The sequence below is a fragment of the Halichoerus grypus genome, chromosome 2 (genome assembly GCF_964656455.1).
Source record: "Halichoerus grypus chromosome 2, mHalGry1.hap1.1, whole genome shotgun sequence".
NCBI classification, from domain to species: domain Eukaryota; kingdom Metazoa; phylum Chordata; class Mammalia; order Carnivora; family Phocidae; genus Halichoerus; species Halichoerus grypus.
Window position 1 is genome coordinate 40625079 of NC_135713.1, and position 20810 is coordinate 40645888.

The 20810-nt window shown below is 48.7% G+C and overlaps 1 protein-coding gene across 4 annotated transcripts in view; it reads left to right on the forward strand.

Moving 5' to 3' along the window:
• Positions 1 to 13008: 13008 nt before the first annotated feature.
• Positions 13009 to 20810, forward strand: part of ABLIM3 (actin binding LIM protein family member 3) — a 110044-nt gene continuing 102242 nt past the window's right edge. For 2 of the 4 annotated variants that reach the window (XM_036080610.2, XM_078066722.1), the window contains exons 1-2: positions 13009 to 13196; positions 13555 to 13654. In XM_036080610.2, the coding sequence (XP_035936503.1) occupies positions 13642 to 13654 (13 nt within the window). In that variant the 5' untranslated portion in view covers positions 13009 to 13196; positions 13555 to 13641. The remainder of the gene's footprint in view (positions 13197 to 13554; positions 13655 to 20810) is intronic. The other 2 variants (XR_013445549.1, XM_078066723.1) reach the window with 1 other exon arrangement.

Sequence of the window (20810 nt, forward strand, 5' to 3'; positions counted from 1 at the left end):
ATGTCAATTATATCTCAATAAAGCTGGAAACAAAAGTAATAAAAGATAAAAGAATATAAGAAGCATGAAATTTAAAAATATATATATATTTATAAACACCTACTCTGTGCTATGGACACTCTTGAAGACACTAGGAATAGAGCAATGAATGAAATAGACCAAGATCCACGCTCCTGGGGACCTTTCAGAGTAAAGTTTGTCCAGCTTTAGCAAAGACCCCCCTGGCAAGTAGGTCCCTCCTGAAGACTCACCTCCAGCCCTCCTCCAAGAGCTTCTCACCTCCCACCCACTTTCTATTCCACCCTCTGCATCAAGTCTCCCAGATGCCAGCTCTTTGGGTTTTATAACTAATGCTTTATTTCAAATTTTATATTTTCATGATGAAATATGGATTTTTTTTTTTTATGTTATATGGATGGCTGGAATAAATGTCCTGTCAACAAAGTAAAAAGCAAAGGGGGAAAAAAGAAAAAGAACTTCCATTGAATCCTTACAACACTCCATCAAAGCTCTATGAATATTATCCCCAGTTTAAAGACAAGGAAACGGGAGTCTGAGTCCCTGGCCCCAGCTCACTCAGCTGACTGGGCACAGCAGGGTCGGGATTCGAGCCCGGGCAGTGGGATTCTGGGGGCTCCATCCTTACCGCTCTGGTTAGTGCCTGTCACTCTGGCAGGATCTGTGGCCGGGTAGCCCTCAGAAGGTAGCCGATTACCAAGCCACGAGTGGGGGAGGTGCTCTCTGGGCTTTCCTCTGCCCGGATGCCAATCGTGCCCAGGCCAAGGGGCAGGGGAGGCACTAGCAGCCGCAGCTCCGGGGGAGGTGGGGCTGTGGACCTGCTGACCCGGCAGAGGTCACCAGGGGCCGGCTCTGACCTCACCCGGGAACAGCTGATGTTCTTTCAACATGTCAGTTTCCTATTTCTTGGCTCCCGCCGCCAACCTGGGGTCAAGGGCGGGCCACCGAAGCCTCACCCTGGAAGGCTGGCAGCACAAGTGTCCGCTCCTACTCGTTCTCCTCCCAACCCACCTTAAAGAGAAAGAAACTGAGGCCCAGAAAGACGGAATCATTTCTTCAACACTTTAAGGCAATTTTGTGGCAAAGCGTATGTTAGAACTCAGACCTCAGGACTCTCAGTTCAGTGTGCTTCCACAGGACACGCTAACACTAATCAGCTCGGGTTTTAAAATTAGGTTCCCTAGCGAGCAGGCTGGGATAGGATGGTGCGTGGGTGCATGTGTGTGTGCGTGCATGTGAGCGTGTTGGCCGAGCGCGGGACACGAGCCCAGGACTGACACTCCGCACCACTCCCAGGGAAAGGAATCTCCCTCAGTCCAGCTTGTCTTTCAGGGACATTCAGGTTTTCAGTCATCGGACCCAGTGAAGGGCATGGGAAGGAGGAGTCCTGCCACCAGCAAGTCCCCGTCAGATGTCTTTCCTGGGAACACCTGCATCTGGGCAGCAAGAGGCTTGTGCAAGCAGCATGGCTGGAAAGAGTGAGAAATAGAAGGAACTTCAACACCGTCCATATGGGAGCCGTCACACAATGGCGGTATATTTAGTCAGTGGTGAAAAAGAATGAAGTAGGTCCAGATATCAGTCAAGGAAAGATCCCCAACGTATATTATGAAGCAAAAACTAAAGAAAACGTGCCTACAGTATGAACCCAATTATGTACAAAAATAGACTATATGATTTTGAATGTGTAGGAAAAGGACCACATCAGCCTGACAATGGCAGTCCCTTTATTCACTCCACAGGTGCATGCGAGTGCCCTCCCTGTGCAGCGGGCCCCGTGCTGGCTGAGGGCGTCAGCAGGGAGCAGAGCAGACCCCAGCCTGCACTCCTTAGCCCAGTGATGAGGGGGTGGGGGAGGGAAAGCGCACTATCTCTTTGTTTAATTACTCTGTTATCTGAAGTTTTCAACAATAATTCACTTGTGAATTTGTGATTATAAATGGGTAAATACATAAATAAACAAAAGAAGGTGTGGGGAGAAGAGAAATGCATGGCTAAGTGCGCTGTGTGCCAGGTGCCTTAACCAGCAGGGGGCAGCACAGACAGAGCATCTGAGCTCCAGAGACCATCTTTTTTTTTCTTTGCAGGTACAGTGATCACAAGTAACAACCTGTGATCGTGCAGGAGGTCCCTGTTTATAAAGCTCATCCAGAGTCATCGACTCCTTACATCCTCGCACCGTGCCTGTGAAGCAGCACTTTGTGTGAGTGAGGAGTATGTCAGCTGACGTCTCTGAGGTCTTATTTCTAATAGTTGGCAGACATGTGTTTTCTCACACACGGGGGCGGGCGCGTGTGTGCCAGGGAACACACAGACAGTAGCTTCATCACTTAAAACTTATAAGGGAGCATAAACCGGAAACACACACACACACCCCACAGAACAAACCTCGCATCCATCTCCAACAATTCTGCCAAATAATAAAGTCTGGATGCTTCTAACCTACACAGAACCACTTTCCTATAGCAGTTAAGCAAACAAGCAGAGCAAACGTATCATCCACACACTTTCATGCACAGTCAGCAAAAGTGAGAGAGGGATATATATATATATATAAAGGCTAGTTCTTCTCAGTTCTTAAAGTGTGTCTTAATACCATAGACTACTATTTCTCAAACATGAAAGTACGAACAAGCCACTTGGGAATCTTAATAAAATGTAGATTCTGATTCTGTAGGACTGAAGGAGGGCCCAAGTGTCCGCATTTTCTAGCCAGCTCCCAGGTGCTCGACGGCTGCTGGTCTACGGGCCGCACTTGAAGTAGTAAGGCTGTTGCCCATGTCACCCACTGCCATTCCTTTCCCTCTAGTTTGCATGAGATGGGAGCAACAGAGCTGCCGACCCCTCAGTTCCTTCCCTTTCACTGTGTGAGCATCTCTCCCCACTGACAGTAATTCCAGTGTTTTTTGTTTTGTTTTGCTTAATTCTAGTGTTTAAAGGCACATTTTGCTCATACATGACTCTTACGCCAAGCCCATCAATTAACCTCAACTTCACCTGAAGAAACTATGATCATATCATAGCTCTAGGCTTCCACATCATCCCAAGGATGATTTTAACTATTATGAGATGTTGAGGTCCAATCTTCTGATATGATGTGAGTCCCATGAGTGCAACCCTGTCAATGACTTAAAGCAAAGAAAGAATTTTTGTTTTGTTGTCACTCAGTTCCCATGGTTCTCAACCAGGGGCGATTTTCTTCCTGGGAACGTTTGATAATATCAGGAGACATTTTTGGTTGTAGCAACTGGTTACTACATTCCAGCAGGCAGTGGGCAGAGATGCTGCTAAACCCCCTCCAATGCACACCCAAGAATTATCTAGCCCGAAATGGCAATGGCACCAAGGTCAAGAAGCCTGGCCCCATTCAATCCACTCATACTGATCCCTATCTTTGGCAACTTATTGAATGATTATTTGAATACTGCCACAGATTCGGGGAAAGAAAAAGATCACAGGCAGCCTTTCATATTGGACCTTCGAGGTCTTGCATTCCATTACACAGGGAAGTTGAGTGCCTGAGGGGTCCAGTGGTTGGCTTGCATTATGATTCTGCCACAGACGAGCTGGATGGAATGGACAAGTGATACAAAATCTCTCAGCTTTAACTCCCTCAGATGTCAAGTGACTACAGAACCCACGAGGGCAGGGGTCTCTATAGAGGGGTCTCTATTTGGGACAGCAAAGTATATACATTCTCCTTGCTTATAGTAAGCACTTGTGCATTTCTTGAAGCAACGAATGATGCCTGACTTGCTTATAACATAATCTTTTCTTAGAACTCTGATGTTGACTGCTAGTTTTTAAATCTCGATGAGAGACTTGACAGTTAGGGATTACTATTATTAACAGCACCATGTCCTGGCAGAGCCAGAACGGCACCCCAGGATCCCGTACCGTGCACATACAGTACTGGCAGTAGGAAAGACGGAGGGCTCTAACATCAGATGGCCTGGGTGCAAATCTTAGCTCCCCTACATGAGCTTAGACATTTGATTTACCCTCTCTAAGCCTCAGTTTCTTCATTTGAAAAATGGAGGTAATAACGATTCCTATGTCACAGGGCACTTGGAAAAATTAAAGTGAAATGAACGCAGCCCCTGGCACACAGCAAGCTCCCTGTAAAAGGAGGCTTTATCATGCTTTTGGCCTCCCGCCTCCAAATCAAGGGCACCCACTCAGTTACCTCTCCAAACAGAAGTAGAGACACAGTGCTAAAATCAGAGCCCAGCCCCAGAGACCAAGCTGACCCAGCTCCTTTCTGCTGCAAGGAAAGTTGGGAGCTCACCCTCCTCGCCTCCCACTCTGCGTGCCTGAATGAGGGGTTCTGGAACAAATATTCCATACACTCCTGCATGCCCACTTGGCCATATTCAGAATACAGCCCCAATGACTAGATACACCGCATTTTCATTCTGCTAAAAGGCCAAAGGACACTAATAAAGATGTCAGAGCTCAAAACTGTTTGGAGAGCGAAGAAACAAATGAGAAGAGAAAACTGCAGCTTTTGATTCAAGAATGAATTTTGCATCGAGGGCTCAGGATTACAGGGCACCAGAGACCACACTGGCACTCACGCTGCATTCCATTTTCTATGAGAAAGAAGAAAACGGGGGGGGGGGGGACACAAACTGATATTAAAGAAAGTGTATTCAGGGGCGCCTGGGTGGCTCAGTCGTTAAGCGTCTGCCTTCGGCTCAGGTCATGATCCCAGGGTCCTGGGATCGAGCCCCGCATCGGGCTCCCCGCTCTGTGGGAAGCCTGCTTCTCCCTCTCCCACTCCCCCTGCTTGTGTTCCCTCTCTCGCTGTGTCTCTCTCTGTCAAATAAATAAAATCTTTAAAAAAAAAAAAAAAAAAAAAAAGAAAGTGTATTCAAGCATATATCTTGATTTGAGCATGTGAACCCAAACCATTTATATTTTATAGCATAGTAAAACTTGGAGCCGGAAAGAAGCATGTAGTCCAATCCCTCGTCTTCTAAATGAGCAAATTGAAGCATCTGGGCATTAAGTAAAAGGCCCCACACTTTGAGCCTTGCAGCAGCTGACTTGAGAAGAAGAGCCATGGGGCCTGTTCCTTCAGCCACTCCTGCCTCTCTCAAGGACTTGACTTTTGACCAGAAGGGACTGGAAGGGACATTGGAATCCTGCTTCTCCCGGTGCACTGTTTTCACTGGGCTTGTGAAGGTTGTACATTCACTTACATACTCTTTACTGAGCACTTACTATGTGCCAGGCTCCATTCTCAGTTCTTGGGCTACAGAGGACAGGGCAGGTGCCCGCTCCCAATGCACCTGCCTTCCAGGGAGCCACACAGTTCATAAAAGTGCATAAATCAGTTCTACAACATAATTCTGGTGGTGTTTCCTGCTCTCAGAGAAATAAAATAGCATGGGTTGGTGGAGAAGGACTGACAGGGAGGGGATAACTCAGAAGACCCCTCTAAGAGGCAGCTGGAGAGGAGATCTGACCCCTGAGACGTAGCCAGTCATGTGGAAGTCAGAGGGAAGAGGGTTCTGGTGAAAAGGAACAGCAACCATAAACACCAAGGCACGCGAGGGAGGCAGAGTGAGCAGACAGGAGGCCAGTGCGGCTGGAACAGAGTGAACAAGGAGAAGGTGGTAGGAGAGGAGGTCAGAGCCTGCTGGGCCACTTGTCCGAGGACGCTGGGAGGTGGAAGCAGGACTGAGATTCGGCCTGGGGGCTCCAGGCTCAGAGTTTTTACGGGTCTGTGTCAACTATGCGGTGCAGACCCTTCTGTCGTGTTGAGTCACCAGGTCAGACACGGGAGGACCCTGGCCACGCTGTGCTTACACTCAGTACCTGGCATGGGACAGGCCTCCAAGGCCAAGGGAGCCCCCAGGACCAGCCAGCACGGAGGTGGAAAGTGGGCCCCTCATTCCCTTTAGGCACCGTGACTCATACAAGGTTAGTCAGTCATGAACCAGCCCTGCCAGCCCAGAGAAAGGGCTCAAGAGAGCCTAAGGCTAATTTTTTAAATCATTATTATTAATTTTTAATCACACAAGAACTCACGAATACATTTCCCTTATTTTAAAAACATGAAATGAAACATGGTCCCTAAGTCCAGTGTCCCCCTAAGCCACCTCTGCCCCAATCCTGGCCATCTGTCGGTGCCCCACGTCTCTCTCACCTGGAGCTAAATACTGTCATTATTCCAGACCACATCTTATGCCCTAACATGCACTCCTAGGGAAGATAGTGGGCTTTCTACATGCTCATCTTAATCATTTGTGGCGTACTATAGGTCCGGGTCTGCAGCTTGCCCTCGCCCCCACGGGACACTAGGTCTTGAGCAGGTTATGACGTCAGCAGGACCCACCTCATTCGGCTAGTTGCTGTGTGCCATCCCTTAGGACGATATGCCACTGTTCAGCTCCCTCTGCAGTGTCATTTATATTGTTTCCAATTCTCTTTGTATCACAAATACAATCCCGCTGCAATGAAACTTCCTCTCTGCCCACCTTGTGAGGATTTCTCTATGGTGGAAGGAGGCCTCGACTCTTAGATGCAATTCCCAAATGGAAGCAGAATGGGTCCCGGGAATTTCTAAGCACCTAGTGATCCTCTAGACGCCACAGGCCTTGCCTTACGGTTACTGCCCGAATCCCCCAACGCCACTGGGGCTCTGTAGAAGGAGGGACTTCTTTTCGATGAGCTCTAATGTTAGCACAGCAAGGGCAACCCAAAACTCGCCGATGCTGGGGAGTCAACTGTGGGATTCTCTCATAAATAGAGGTTTGCTGCCCTTTCTGGGGTTATGAGGTGCTTACAGGAGGCCTGTGGATTGCAAAGTCAGGCCAAGCAGCGCAGTGCACGTTCATGGTGTTCCTGGGGAAATGACGAGCACACACATACCGCAGCCTTCTGCTTGCCCTTTGCCATGGCCTTCCTGGGCATCAGGGTATAGGATGTTACCTTCTGCAAATTCTGTGTAAATAACTGAGCTCGAATGGCTAATTTGTAATGAGATGAGGGAAAAATAATCATCACCTACTTTGCATAGACTTTCGCTCACAAAGCACGCAGTTTCTCATTGCATTCCTGGAACAACCCTGAGGTACACACAGGAAAGGGATAATTATAATATGTATTATAATAATGTTTAAAGGCAACTGTTATTCATTACAGCTGAGTAGATTCAGACAAGAATTAATTGGTTGCCCAAGGTCGCATAGTTAGGAAGTGAGGGCAAACCCGAAACTCAGGTCCTCCGATTGCCAATGCTTTTCTCTTGCACAGGACAGCGCTGTACGGTCCAGCTGTGCCACCATGAAGACCCACTTGTAATTCTTAATACCTATGAGAGAGGGGCGCCCTCGGCAGATTCTGAAGGATATACTGGAAGACCATATTCTGAGATAGAAGTTAGGTCTTAAAGAGCCAAGTGAATAAAGAGGGAAGCCAGCCAATTCAGGGTAGGAGGGCATGGGAATTAATTTAACTGAACTCTGAGATGAGTAAGTCCGTGTTGTCTGAGAGGTTTTCACTCCACCCATTAATTAAAGATTCTCAGGATACTTTAGCTAGCTGGTCATGCAAGGCCTCTCTAGGGAGGTAGCAATTAAGCGAAGACCTAAAGGAAGACGAGCTTCCAGCTTTGCAAAGAAACAGGGGAAGAGCAAAGCAGGTGTAGGGACCAGCATGTGCAAAGTTCCAAAATGGACAAACTCACCACAAGGCCAGGGACTCCCTCTGTGTAGGGAGCCAAAAGGAGGGGTGGGTAGGAGATAATGACTGGCCTGGGCAGTCAGGGCTAGAGGAGCTCAGAGGATGGTTTCCAGGAGAAGACAGGACTTGAGGGCATCGTGAGGAAATGACTGGCATTATTAAAGGAAGGCAGAGCAGGGAGGTTGCTACGAAGTAGTACCGTAGGCAGAAGAGAGATGACTGGTGAATAATGAGTAAGGCAAAGTCCCTTAATCTGTAAAATGGAAGAGTAGGTTAGAAGGCTCACTGACATCCCTTTTAGATCCCAATAAGAAAACTGAGCCCAGGGAAGCCTGACCAAGGGAACAGCAGGGCTGAGTCCAGCTCCCAGATCTCCCAGATTCCCATCCGGAGCTGGCTCCACCCCAGCTCCTGGCTTCTGCTGGCAGGGCGACTATCAGGAAGGAGGCTCGGGCTGTGGTCGGATGTGAGTACGAGGCCGCAGCAGAACCCTGTGGTGGGACCGTCTGCCCAGAGCTCCCTGCAGTCAGCGCTGCAGCCCCCAGTGCTCTGATCTCAAAGCCAGTTCCTTTGTTCCCTGCCCCCCAGAAGCTTCCCAAAGACGTCAGGAACCCCTCTGATTTTTTTTTTTTTAAACATTTCTGCACAAAACAATGTAAGGAACAAGAAGAAAAGCATGGCTCTATCACCAAACTGTTTGGGCCAGAAAAACAGGCCTATGTCCTGCCAATTCCACCCCAGTTTGGGAGCTCCCCCAGGGAGGAAAGAGGAACAGAACTGGAGTCAGGGAGCACCACGCAAAGCACCATTTCCTGGTGGGAAGTCTAGTCTTTGCTCAGGGCCTGGGGCTCAGCCACAAACTAGTGGTGCCCCTGGGGGATCAAAGGTCTCTGCATCAGCCTGGAACATGGTCAGATCTTCTGCCAAACTCCAACCACAACACACCCAGAAGCTGAGAACCAAGAACTCTAGTAGGGCATTCCCATCCCAGGTTCCTTCATCTTGAATGTGGTCTTGACCATCTGCACCCCACTCAACTCTTCCACAAAGAAGCCTTTAGACTTATCACCTGCATCTGGTTCTGCTTCCCACTGGACCTGTGATTTTCTCTTTTTTCACTTAGTTCTGTACCCTCTCCTTCCCCACGGCCCTACGCCAAATCAGGATGGCTGTTCCTTCTTCTTCAGCTGATCTCAAATGTCACCTGTTGAGAGAGACACCCATCTTTTAGTGTCTATTACGGCCCTCTCTCTTCACTTGCTTTACAGACTGTAATCATTAGTCTGTGTGTTTATTTATGTATTGTCTCCCCCCCTGTGTTTCTGGCAGGCATAGCTCCTGGCATGGATAGACACTCCGTTAGAAGTTGTAGGATAAATGAACGAATGAATGAATGAACTAGAAAACAAAAGAATACCTTAGTTCTTCTTCAAATAAATGTCTGCCAAAAAGCTTACACTTGCCCAAGTGATTTTGTTAAAACTACATAATCCAAAACTTTACTTTGATCCAAAAGTCTGAAAATTAAGAGTGTGTCTTCCCAGGTCTTTTTTCTATGCGTTATAGATATATGTATATGTGGTACCTATATGGGATCCCACTTTGATTTAACTATTTTATATGATATTTATATTCTATATGGTCTCTATATTATATTAGACACATGTCCACTAATATACATTATCCCCCCAAAAATACTGAAATATTTTTCTGCAATTTTCTGATTTAACCACATACCGTGAAAGTCTTTCCCCACTACCACATGTAGGTCTGTCTCATGTTGTTAACAACTACATATTATTTTTCAAAAATAAAAATAAAAGTACTCTTAGTGAGATATTTAAGTGGTCTAGGAATGGCAAGCAGAAACCATTGGATCACAAGCACCTCTTCCCACCATTGCCACACCTCATAGGCCAGAAGGATTTCGTGTCCAGATGAGGGTGAGTGAGGGGGTATTCATGAATGGGCAGGAGAGCACAGGAGTGGGGGGGGGGGGGTGGGACAGGCTCAAGTAGAGGCAAGAAAGGTGGGAGGCAGCAGGATGGGATGGAGAGAAAGGCAACTGGGAAGAAAAGTTGGGGAGCCTAGGGCTGGGTTAGTCAGGGAGAGCAACGAGAGGGTCAGAAGATGGGGACAAGAGGTAGAAAGCAGCCCCGTCAGGGACCGGAAGTCAGGAGACAAGGGGGCTCTTGGAGTAGAAGAGAAACATAATGGAGGCAGCCAATCCACCCCTTGAAGAAGGTGGAAAATCTGTCTCCCAATGGTTTTCCCACCTGGTTTTCCAACACCCAGGAGCATTTGCCTGTTTCCGAGTGAGACGTGTTTATCTCCATTCTGGAGTCTCAAAGTTCAAAACAAACTTCCAAACAAAGGGACCCTCCGCTCTGCGGTTTTCAGCTTCATTCTCTTGCAAGGACAGAGCCAAGATTCGGCTTTCCTGATGACTTTCACAGCCAATTCCACTGAACATCCCACCCCCAGCTTCCTTCTGCGTCTTTCCTGGCTGCCTCCAATTGTTGTGGACATCCTCACGGGCTTAGTTTTTTTAGCTCTTTTTAACTCTTTTCTTCCTATCTTTATAATTACGCAAGGAAAATAAGATTATTTTCCCAACAGAAGCAGTTTGGGGCTTTTAGAGTGGACCAAAGTTCTCTCCCAAGAGCTGAATTCATCAGCATCGAGTTATAGATATTATTAAAAAGAACCCTAGAGGAGAAGAACCTATCTGTTAAGCTCCCTGCAGTTGGAAAATTCTGAGACATATTTTCATGGCCATCACCCTATGGAAAAGCCCACCAGGTTTACATAAATAGAAAATGACAAGACTGTCTCTGAGGGTAGGTGTAAGTGAGGGATGATACTAACAATCTGCACACATCATCTTCTTTTGCTAAGCATTACACTGAGTATTTTAATACACACAATAATCCATGAGGCAGGTATCATATCATACCCTTTCTACAGATGAAGAATTTGAGGCTCATAGAGTATCTCACCCAAGGTCACACAGATACTAACTGATGGAGCTGGGACTGAAAATCAGCCAGGCTGGAAACAGCTTCTGGGCTCTTAACCAAGCCACCACTGGGTTTACCTAATTCATGCTTTGCTAACTTAATTATTGTCTACCAATCCTCCCCCAAGTAGGAGTTACACTCCAGGAGAGCATGTCCTTGTCTGTCCTGTTGTATCCCTAGCTGCCAGCACAGGGCCTAGCCCAAAGTAGACCCTCAATAAATGATTACTGAGTGAATGAATTAATGAATGAATACTATGTTTTTATTTGACTATGTCCTGTAATCTAAAAAATTCTGAACACTGAGGCTTTGGGTGATATGTTCATCCAACAGTCCTATTAATTTTAACCCATTTAACTTACCTGAGCTTTCTCCCAGAAAAAAAAAAATATCTTTTTCCAAGCATCAGAACCTGGCAAGTTACACGAAATGTAGGAATTGAATAAGGAATCCCAATCTGAAAATGTAAAGAGAAAATGTAAATTTAAAAGATCTTTTGGAATCATATAAATATGTATTAATCACTTACAAAGCTGTTCTAGGCCCCTGCCTTTTTCAGTAGCGAAAGTGGGCTGTGAATCACCTGGGATACTTATGTAAAATGCAGAGCAAGGGCGCCTGGGTGGCTCAGTCGGTTGAGTGTCTGCCTTCTGCTCAGGTCATGATCCCAGGGTCCTGGGATCGAGCCCTGCATCAGGCTCCCTGCTCGGCGGGGAGCCTGCTTCTCCCTCTCCCTCTCCCTGCTGTTCCCCCCTTCTCATGTGTGCTCTCTCTGTCAGATAAATAAATAAAATCTTTAAGAAAAAAAATGCAGAACAAGAAAACCAGGAGCCTGGAAATCTGCATTTTGCAGCCATCTCCCTTATAAACAAAACTTTGAGGCCCACTGTGAGGAGGTGAAGGTTATTCCCCTCCATTGAAAAGAAACCCTAACAAGCTATCAAAATGTGTTTCAAAACCAGCGACCCTCCGATGTGTCTCAGGATTCCTGAAGCACAGTCACATCTAGGGATCATGAGCCATAACAATTTTTTTAACCCCGTGTAAGGCAGAAACATTGTATTTATCTACAAAATATTCTTTCCCCATTTTTAAGAAGTTGGTTACCTGCCCTTGCCCTAACATCCAAGACTCTTGTGCACTGAGTCACTCTTATATGGAAGCAAGCTGGTAGTGAGAGGATCTGGTCCAGTTCCGCCACGACATGCGGTGTGTCCAAGGGCAGGTAGCTCAGCCTCTGTGACCCACTGTTTCCCTCTCTATACGTCCGGGGTGGGAGTGTTCACAACATTTTGATTCTATACATGCTCGAACCAGAGTCATTCTAAGGACAGGGATCATGGAGTCTCTCGGTCTTGTTTTGCTATACTCAAAAGTCATGCTTCTGTGACCATGAATTAGGTTCAGAAGGTGAGAGGGTAAGTAGTCAGGGGAATGTAAAGAGCCCCACCCCACTGAATCCATCATGACCAAAAAATCAGAATATAGGTTTCTGTAATACACACCTACAAGAGCTAATTACAAAAATAATAATAACAATACTTTGGACAAGAGTCAGTCGGCCCTACGAAAACTGGGAGAACCAGTGAGGTTGAGTCGTGAGGCCACATACCGGCCTTTGCCTCATACGGGGAAGTATCTCAAGGTGGGGATTCCTAGACCTGCCACTCTGAGGGCTACACAGTTTTAGATCCAGAAAAGACCTGGTGCATTCTATCAACAAATGTTTATTGGTACCTACAGTGTGCCAGGCACTGTTCTAGGTATGGGGGGCCTGTGGTGAACCCTACTGACAAGACCCATACTCTCACCGAGCTAACATTCTAGCTGGGTAGGGAAATGAAAAACAATTGTCCCAAATGAACAGTGATAAGGGGTATAAAGGGGGAGACAGGGATACAAGTGAAGACGCTGGAGGAACCCCTAACGTCTCACCCACTCGGTCCAGCCGCCACCTTAGACACATGAGGAAAATGAGGCAGAAACAGCAGTGACCTGCTCAAGACCAGAGTACAAGGGAGCTGGTTAGAAGCGGAGTTGGAAGTGAGAACTGTCTTCCTGCAAAGCCCATCTTTCCTTCACAGCCCCTCCCAATGACGGCTTTATTCTCCTAACACTGTCTTAGCCCATAGACCCCAGCACTGAGGGAGGGGAAAGCAGCGCTCGAGCCCCACCCCCGGCCGGCCCCAGGGCACAAGGGAACCCTCCATCCCGCCATCATACCCCAAGACCCCGGAGAAGCCCGGAGGGGCGGGGCCTGGCCACGCGCCGGCGCGTCCAGCAGGTGGCGGCAGCGAGCGGCCGCGCCCCCCGCGCTGCCGCCCCGCGAGCCCGCATCATGGATGTCGAGCTCTCCTATTTCGCTTTGCTCGCCTTGGAATTCGAGACTCCAGACGAGGACCAGGATTCATGAGCCGGTCGCAGGGGCCCAGGCAGGGGCCTCTGGCTCCCGACGCTGGCCGAGAGGTGGGTCCCGGGGCGGTGGCTGCTCCCGAGGCCGGGCGGGGACGCGCTGCCCCCGCCCTGCCTCCCCGTGGTCCACACCCCCTTTGGGCTCCCGAGCCGCGGGGCTGGAGTAGTCGGGGGTGCGCGCGGGCCGGCGCTGCCAGCCCCGCTTCTGCCGGGCGCCGGGGGTCCAGGGGCCGCGGGACCCGGCGCGCGTGTCCTCCCGCCGCCGCCTCCTCCTCCCTGCTCTCACCTGCGCCTGTTAGTCCACTCGCCTTCAAGGCCAGTGGCTGCAGCGCAGACTGCCGAGGGGACGGCAGAGGGAGAGAGAGCACCTGAGGATACAGAGCTGGCACTGGACTGCCTTTTCACCCCCCAGGTGATGAGTGAGGTCGGAAGATCGCAAGATTTAAAAAGCAACCGGGTCCTCCGTATTGAATGAAAGACCCAGTGCAAAGGCATCACCATGAACACGAGCAGTAAGTGGGTCCTCCTCTCCTTTGCCATGGGAACAGGGTGGGGGCGGGAGGTGCAGGAGCCTGCGCTGGGGCTGCCTGGAAGGAGGAAGGAAGACTGGCATCGGGGTGGACACACGGCCCCCAGACTCCTTCTTGGTCCTTTCTGTGCTCCCCGGAAGAGGGATGTGGGTCCGGCTTTCCATGACAATTTTGCTCGTGTTCTATTGGCAGCAACACTTGCCTCTGCGGGGAAGGCTGCTTGTCTCCTTCTAGCAAAGCCTGGGAAGGCCTAGGAAGCACTACCGTGGCCATTGTCTGACTGTGGGGGCTCTGAGGAGACCTCCTGCCACACAGCTGGAGAGCCATGGAGGGCCTGGCTTGTCCTGTAGCTGGGAGGAGCAGGGAGGCTGGCCCTGGGGCTTGTGGTGGGTGGATGTGGGCAGGCAGTGGGCTGGGAGCTAGCAGTTTGATAAACAAATCACCAGGAAGCCACCTTTGGGTCTAGAGATTGTGAAATATCCTGTGCCTGCAGCCCCATGGGCCTGGGGCTGATTTCTCCACACACCTACAGGCTGGGTGGCCATCCTGAGAAGAGAGGAAAGGGACAAGCCCTTTGGCCAAGATCGCTAACATGCCAGAGGCAGCAATTGCTTTGAAGAGACAGGACCAGACATTTTGCTGCTGGGCTGGGCCTCAGCTGCTGAGAAATGCAGGCAGAAATACAAGGAGGCCCCGTCCGTTTCTCTTCAGTGTAGTCCCTTTGACCGCGGGCACCCACTGTGACCAGCACCCTGAAGAGGAGGTCTGGGTTCAAGTCCCCCCCACTCCGGCCTCCTCATCAGCTCAGCTTGTCTGGGTCCTTCCAGTAGCGGGTGGGATTGTCGAAGCAGAGAACCCTAGGAACATTTGGTTCCCTGGGTCTGCGGCTTTCCCGTCAGTCTCCTCTCTGGATCCCAGACTGCTGATCTGTAAAATGAGAAGGGTTGCATCTAAATCTGTAAGTTTCTTCTTAAAAAGCTAGAGCTGAACAGCAAGGCCAGAAAAATCCGTACCTTCTGAGGCTGGGTCCAGACCAAAGCCACTGTTTCTCCACCCTGCCTCCATTTCAAGGCTGTTGGCATGGAGGGGAGGAAAACAAAGCAAACGCCAGGGAGATGGAAATGAAATATATTTATTTACTATGTATTTGTATGACTCATCTCTCTGCTGTCCTCCTTTGTGTATCGCATAGCTCTGCTAAGCAAGTGTGGCCGAACTCCCTCTGCCTCTTCCAGCCAAAGAATTTTTCCTCTTGATTTTGACAGTCAGGAATGGTACTTTGGCTTCACACCAGGCTCCAGAAAAGAGCAATATTCTGTAGACCTGATCACCTAAGTGGGCCACATGTTTGCCTCCTCATGCTTTCAGAGAAGTAAAGATGTGAGCTGCCTGTCACTTCTCACTATCTCCAGGGGAAAGATCTTTTTATGGGAGTCCTTTCTCACTAAATGATAGGAGAGAAAGATGGCTCATCTATTTTTCAAGAAACTAAGAAATAAGTTCACAAGCAGCTGGCCCTGCCCTTTTCTCTTGTCCCATTAGTAACACCGAATATTCCTGAAAGAAGGAAACAGCTTTTACTTTTTTTTTTTTAAAGAAATAACAACCAATAGAGTTGAATACCACAGAAGATGAGGACTAACAAAAATGCGATTCCAGCCTCATACACTTTTTCTAAGTAGGGAGAGTGTGTTTATTTTCCAGGAGTAGTGGAAAATAAACAGAGTAGAATGACTTGGGCAGCCACTGAGGTCTCCATAAGAAGAAGTGCTTCTCTAAGGGAACAGTTTGGCCACTCGTGCTCAGGGCTCAGGGGAGGGGCTCCATCGTCCCTGAGGTTGCTCCCAACCCTGAGAGTCTGCAGATGGAGAGAATAGAAATCAGACCTCACATGAGTGAAGCAATGACAAGGTCATAAGGTTATAGGGACTGGGCATTGGCAGGAGCAAAAATGCTCTCCCCTTTGGGATTTGAAATTCTTACTTAATCCTCATGAACCTAAGAACCTCAGTTTTTCTCTCCCTTCCATGTATTGGGTCCTCACCCTCCACCAGTCACTGTGCCCAGCATTGCACCTGTATGATCTCCCCAACTGTCACCCCCAACCTGGGAGATGGTGTTACTACTCCAATTTCATGGGTGACAGCTCGTAGCCAATAACGTTCCCTAACTTCTTCAAGCCGTGCAGTTAGCTGTTGGATTACGAAAGGTATTTGGATGCGTTGCATTTTGATAGTGTGCATCATTCCTAATCAATGGTTCAGACGGCACCCCTGAAGTGAGGGCAAAGCATGAGATGATGATGAAGTGATAATCGCTTCATCTGGGCAAGATGATTCGGGGCTAAGGTCTCAGGGCAGCATGTGAGAGCTGATAGGGCTCAGGCTCTCGGCTCAGCTGGTTCCAGGTTCGGGTCCTCGTCTTTCACTTGTTAGCTGTGCGGTCTTCAGCATGGTTGTCTCACTTGCAAAATGGGGATGATAGGACACACCTCGCGTGAAATGGAGAGAAATATTAACATGGCATGCCAAATACAGAGTGTGGTGCCTGGGCCGTCGCTGGCCTCGTATCAGCGACGGTGGTCAGGCTGTTCTTGTCACCCCAGTGGTCATTGTGGTGGTTGTCATTGTGGACTCTATGTCATCAGCCAGCAGGTCCCTCAGCCTCTCAGAGGCTGGTCATAAATTGAGGATACCAGAAGTGTGATTTTGAGGATTAAGCGGGATCAGGAGAAAATGCTTTGTACACATATGTGAATTGTTTTTGATTGTAAGTGAGACGCATGGCTCAGATGGGAACACCAGGGAGTGCTCCATTGGCCCCTTCTCAGTGCGCTTCTAGTGTCTTTGGAATCCTTACCTCCAAAATCTAGCTGAGCTTCAGTACACCGCAGAGCAGGACTCTGAGAGGAAGGGGTAATTCTGGGGATGATGGAGTCGGGTGGCATGAGGGAACGTCCCCTGATGTATGCTGCCCATGCACCCTGGCTCTGTTCCTTCGGAGCCTTGTCTGTCATCCCTCGCCCGTCCACGGGACTGCTGGCCACTTTCCCGAACCCGCCCAGCAAGGAAGGAGCTGACACCAGACCAATCACTTTCACACGCCCCTGGAGCCACGGAGGCACCACCATCTAACGTGCAACAATAAATTTTAAGCAACAGTGAATCTTTGGTTATTCCCTGTCGGTGTCTCCCATTCCCAGGTTGGCCCCAGGAATTCCCAAGCCTCCTGGTCCAAAGCCAGGGGAAACTGAGTTTACCCCAGGCTCCAGAGGCCCTGAGCTCCAGAGTCGATTCTCTGTCCCATAAAATTTCATTCTCCTCACAAGTCAGAACACCCAGGGCTCCTGCGAGTTGCGGCTTTCGTAGGCACAGAGCTCAGCAGTGGCCCATCCTTCAGCTTGGGGAGCATCACACGCACCACGCACGGTTGTGCCAAGAGCCATCCTCCTTTATTTCATCGGCCCTTCCTGTCCTCTGACCCTTTCCTTGGTCTCTGTCGTGGACTGGCATGCCAAATGGTTACTGTTTTGGAGTAGACTGTTTTGCTAAAAAGAGCATGGAAGGTTCCTATCACCCTTATCATGAGATAAGCAGACACCATCCTGGAGCTGTAAGACCCTGAGCTTGGGGGTATGGATTCCTGAGTTCAAATGTAAGATGTATGGTGTACTCTGTGATCTTGGACCAGATAGCCACGTCTCTGAACCTGAATGTTATCACGTATAGAATGCGAATGATAATGCCAAAGTGCAGGGTTGTTGTGAGGATGAAGAGAAATAACGTGAGAAGCTCACTGGCCTCGGTCCCGGGGGATGGAGTTGAATCTCAAATTGAATTGGCCACAGAGCAAAGTTCTGAAATGACAGGATCAGAAGAACCAAACCATCTGTTTGAAAGTGAGCATGTTTGGCCATTGTTGTAGCTAGCACTCGGTTCTGTTCATAGAAAGCCATAGCTTCCTGAAGGAAACCTTCGGGAAGATTATTAACCCGGTATTGTATAGGGCATGGGTGGAAAAGGGCAAGACAGGAAGTTAGGATCCTAGCTGAGAGACAATCACCCTGGTTCAGAAAAGGTCTGAGGGCCAGGATTTTGGTGGTTGTAAGAATAGAGATCGGGGGAAAGATCTTTTAGAAAATAAAATCTGGGGCGCCTGCGTGGGTCAGTCATTAAACGTCTGCCTTCAGCTCAGGTCATGATCCCAGGGTCCTGGGATCGAACCCCGCATCAGGCTCCCTGCTCAGTGGGAAGCCTGCTTCTCCCTCTCACACTCCTGCTGCTTGTGTTCCCTCTCTCGCTGTCTCTCTCTCTGTCAAATGAATAAATAAAATCTTTAAAAAAAAGATAAAGAAAAAAGAAAAAAATCTTAAAAAGAAAAGAAAAGAAAAGAAAATCTGCATGGCCTCGCAGCTGTTGGATTATAGGATAAAAAAGAAGGGGAGGAGTCTATCAGTTAGGGTCCTGGCAGGGAACACATGGGCAGTTTGAAGGGAGTTAAATAGAAGGAGTCTTTGCAAGTGTGTGAGAAAGGGTGTAGAGAAACAAACCAGAAGCTAGGACGGCCCAGTACTAGAAGGCTGGTGACTGCCTGGCCTCCCTCTCCTCCCTCCTCCCGTCTCCCACTGTGCTCCCTATTGGCCCAATCCAACCAGGGGCCAGTGGGCAAGGAAGGCAGTTGATGGGCCCATAATATTCAGCCTCATAGGGCACAGTGCAGAGTAGAGAAGGCAGCAGCGGGTGTGGAGACACATGGGAGCTCAGAATGGAATACACCCAGCACAAGGAGCAAGATGACCAGCCTCTGCCAGGTCAGGACTCCCGGAGTTCTTTACGAGAAGGATCCCTTACAAACACAAACTTGGTAGGCTGCCCTCTAAAGCAATTTTACATTTGCAAAATTTAGATAAAATAGAGATGACTGTATACTTTATAAGGATGGAGATTTTTTTTTTTAAAAAAGCCATGCTTCCCAAATGAATGAAGTAGTTGTCGAGAAATGAATCCTGGAGGCTAGGAGCAGGGTTGAGGAATAACGTAGGGAACAATTTTAAAACCATCCAAAATGAGGACACCTGGGTGGCTCAGTCAGTTAAGCGTCTGTCTTTGGCTCAGGTCATGATCCCAGGGTCCTGGGATGGAGCCCCGCATTTGGCTCCCTGTTCCGCGGGGAGTCTGCTTCTCCCTCTGCCCCTCCTCCCACTCATTCTCTCAATCTCTCTCTCAAATAAATAAATACAATCTTTAAAAAAAACCATCCAAAATGAGTATAACACATCTGAAAATCACAATGTGATTTCAAGAGTATTTGTAGTGCACAAAGGAAGTGATACCCATTCTGAGCTCAAGCGTTCCTATCTGGCGAAGGCTTTATCTTGCTGAGGTAACATGTGGTGTGGTGAATGGCCAGCCACCGGCAGACCCCCAACAGTGGCCAGATACCATTGTACGAGAACAGAAAACAACCTGCAGTGTGTAAGCACCTCTGATTTTTTGAATATTTCACCAGTTAAATTGTTCTCCTTTAGCCCTTAAGGGCACAGACTGGAACTTACCCTTTACTTGCTGTGTGTCCTTGAGCAAGTCACTTACCTTCTCTGTACCTCACTTCCTCATCCAATCACAGGGGAGCTTGTCTCACAGAGCTATTGGAAAGAATATGTGAGCTAATAGTTGTGAATTGCGTCAAACACTGCCTGGCAGGTCGCAGATGTTTATAAAACAAATAAAAACAGTGTATATGAGTTTGCTAGAGCTGCCACAACAAAGTAGCACAGACTGGGGGGCTTAAACGACAGAAGTGTATTGTCTCACAGTTCTGGAGGCCAAAAGTCCAAAATCAGGGTGTCGGCAGGATTGGGTCCTTCTGAGGGCCGCGGAAACAATCTGTTCTAGCCTCTGTCCTTGGTTGTGGATGGCCATCTTCCACCTGTTCCCCTTCCTCTGTCTGTCTCTGTGTCCAAATTTCCCCTTTTGATAAGGACACCAGTCATATTGGATTGGGGCCCATTCTAATGACCTCATTGTAACTTGCTTACCTTTGTAAAGACTCTATCTCCAGATAAGGTCGCATTCTCGGGAACTGGGGGTTAGGACTCTTAACATGTGAATACAATCCATAATGCGGTGTTTGTTACATAAATGACTCATCAAGAAGAAGATTTTTCTGTGGGTTGGTTTCCCCTGGATATCAGCGACTCCCCAGGGCTGGTGGAGGCTGCTGACCTCTGACCAGCAGGGATGAAGCCTCTCCTTGAGAACCTGAAGGGTAGCGCTCACACGTAGGAGTTCCCCGAAAGGGAGGACTGTGGTGGCTTAGTATTCCACACTCAGTCTGTCTGCAGAAAACGCACCTCCCACTCCGGCCCCGGTCCAGGTCATTATGCACAACTGTGGCATCTCGATGGTGTAACGGAATTTATAGTCACGGTATTGGTTTTCAATCTGCCTCGTTCCTGAGAATGTCCAACATGGGGAATAAGAATTGGATTGTTCATTTGTTCACTCAACAAATATTTACTGACCACCAACTAACTCTTCACCAGGCATGCTGCTGGGGACACAGCCGTAAATATAACAGACGTGGCTCTTGCCTTCGTGGGTCACACAGGCCCTGAAAAATGGGCCACCTGGTGACCAGCATGATAGGACATGTTTTATTTGCCCTACATGAGGTTTTAATGAATTTGAATTATTGGCCAATGGTGAGAAATTGGGAAATTGAGATATAAAAATTGGAATGTCTAGCTTCTTTTAAAAAGGGGGGCAGCAGGGGCGCCTGGGTGGCTCAGTCGGTTAAGCGTCTGCCTTCAGCTCAGGTCATGATCTCAGGGTCCTAGGATCGAGCCCCACGTCTGGCTCCTTGCTGAGCGGGCAGTCTGCTTCTGCCTCTCCCTCTGCCCCTCCCCCCTGCTCATGTTCTCTCTCTCTCTAATAAATAAATAAATAATCTTTAAAAAGGGGGGGCAGGGGAAGGTCTTGCATCCCGGCCCCTGTTTTCCTGCATGACAATAGCAGTAGGACAGCTTGCTTTCCGCGGGGCATGTACTGGTCTCTAGGCTGCCCGCTTGCCACCCTATCCTCTCAGATTGCACAAGGACAGCTTTGTACTTTTATGTTCCCTTGCCGCTGTAGGCATT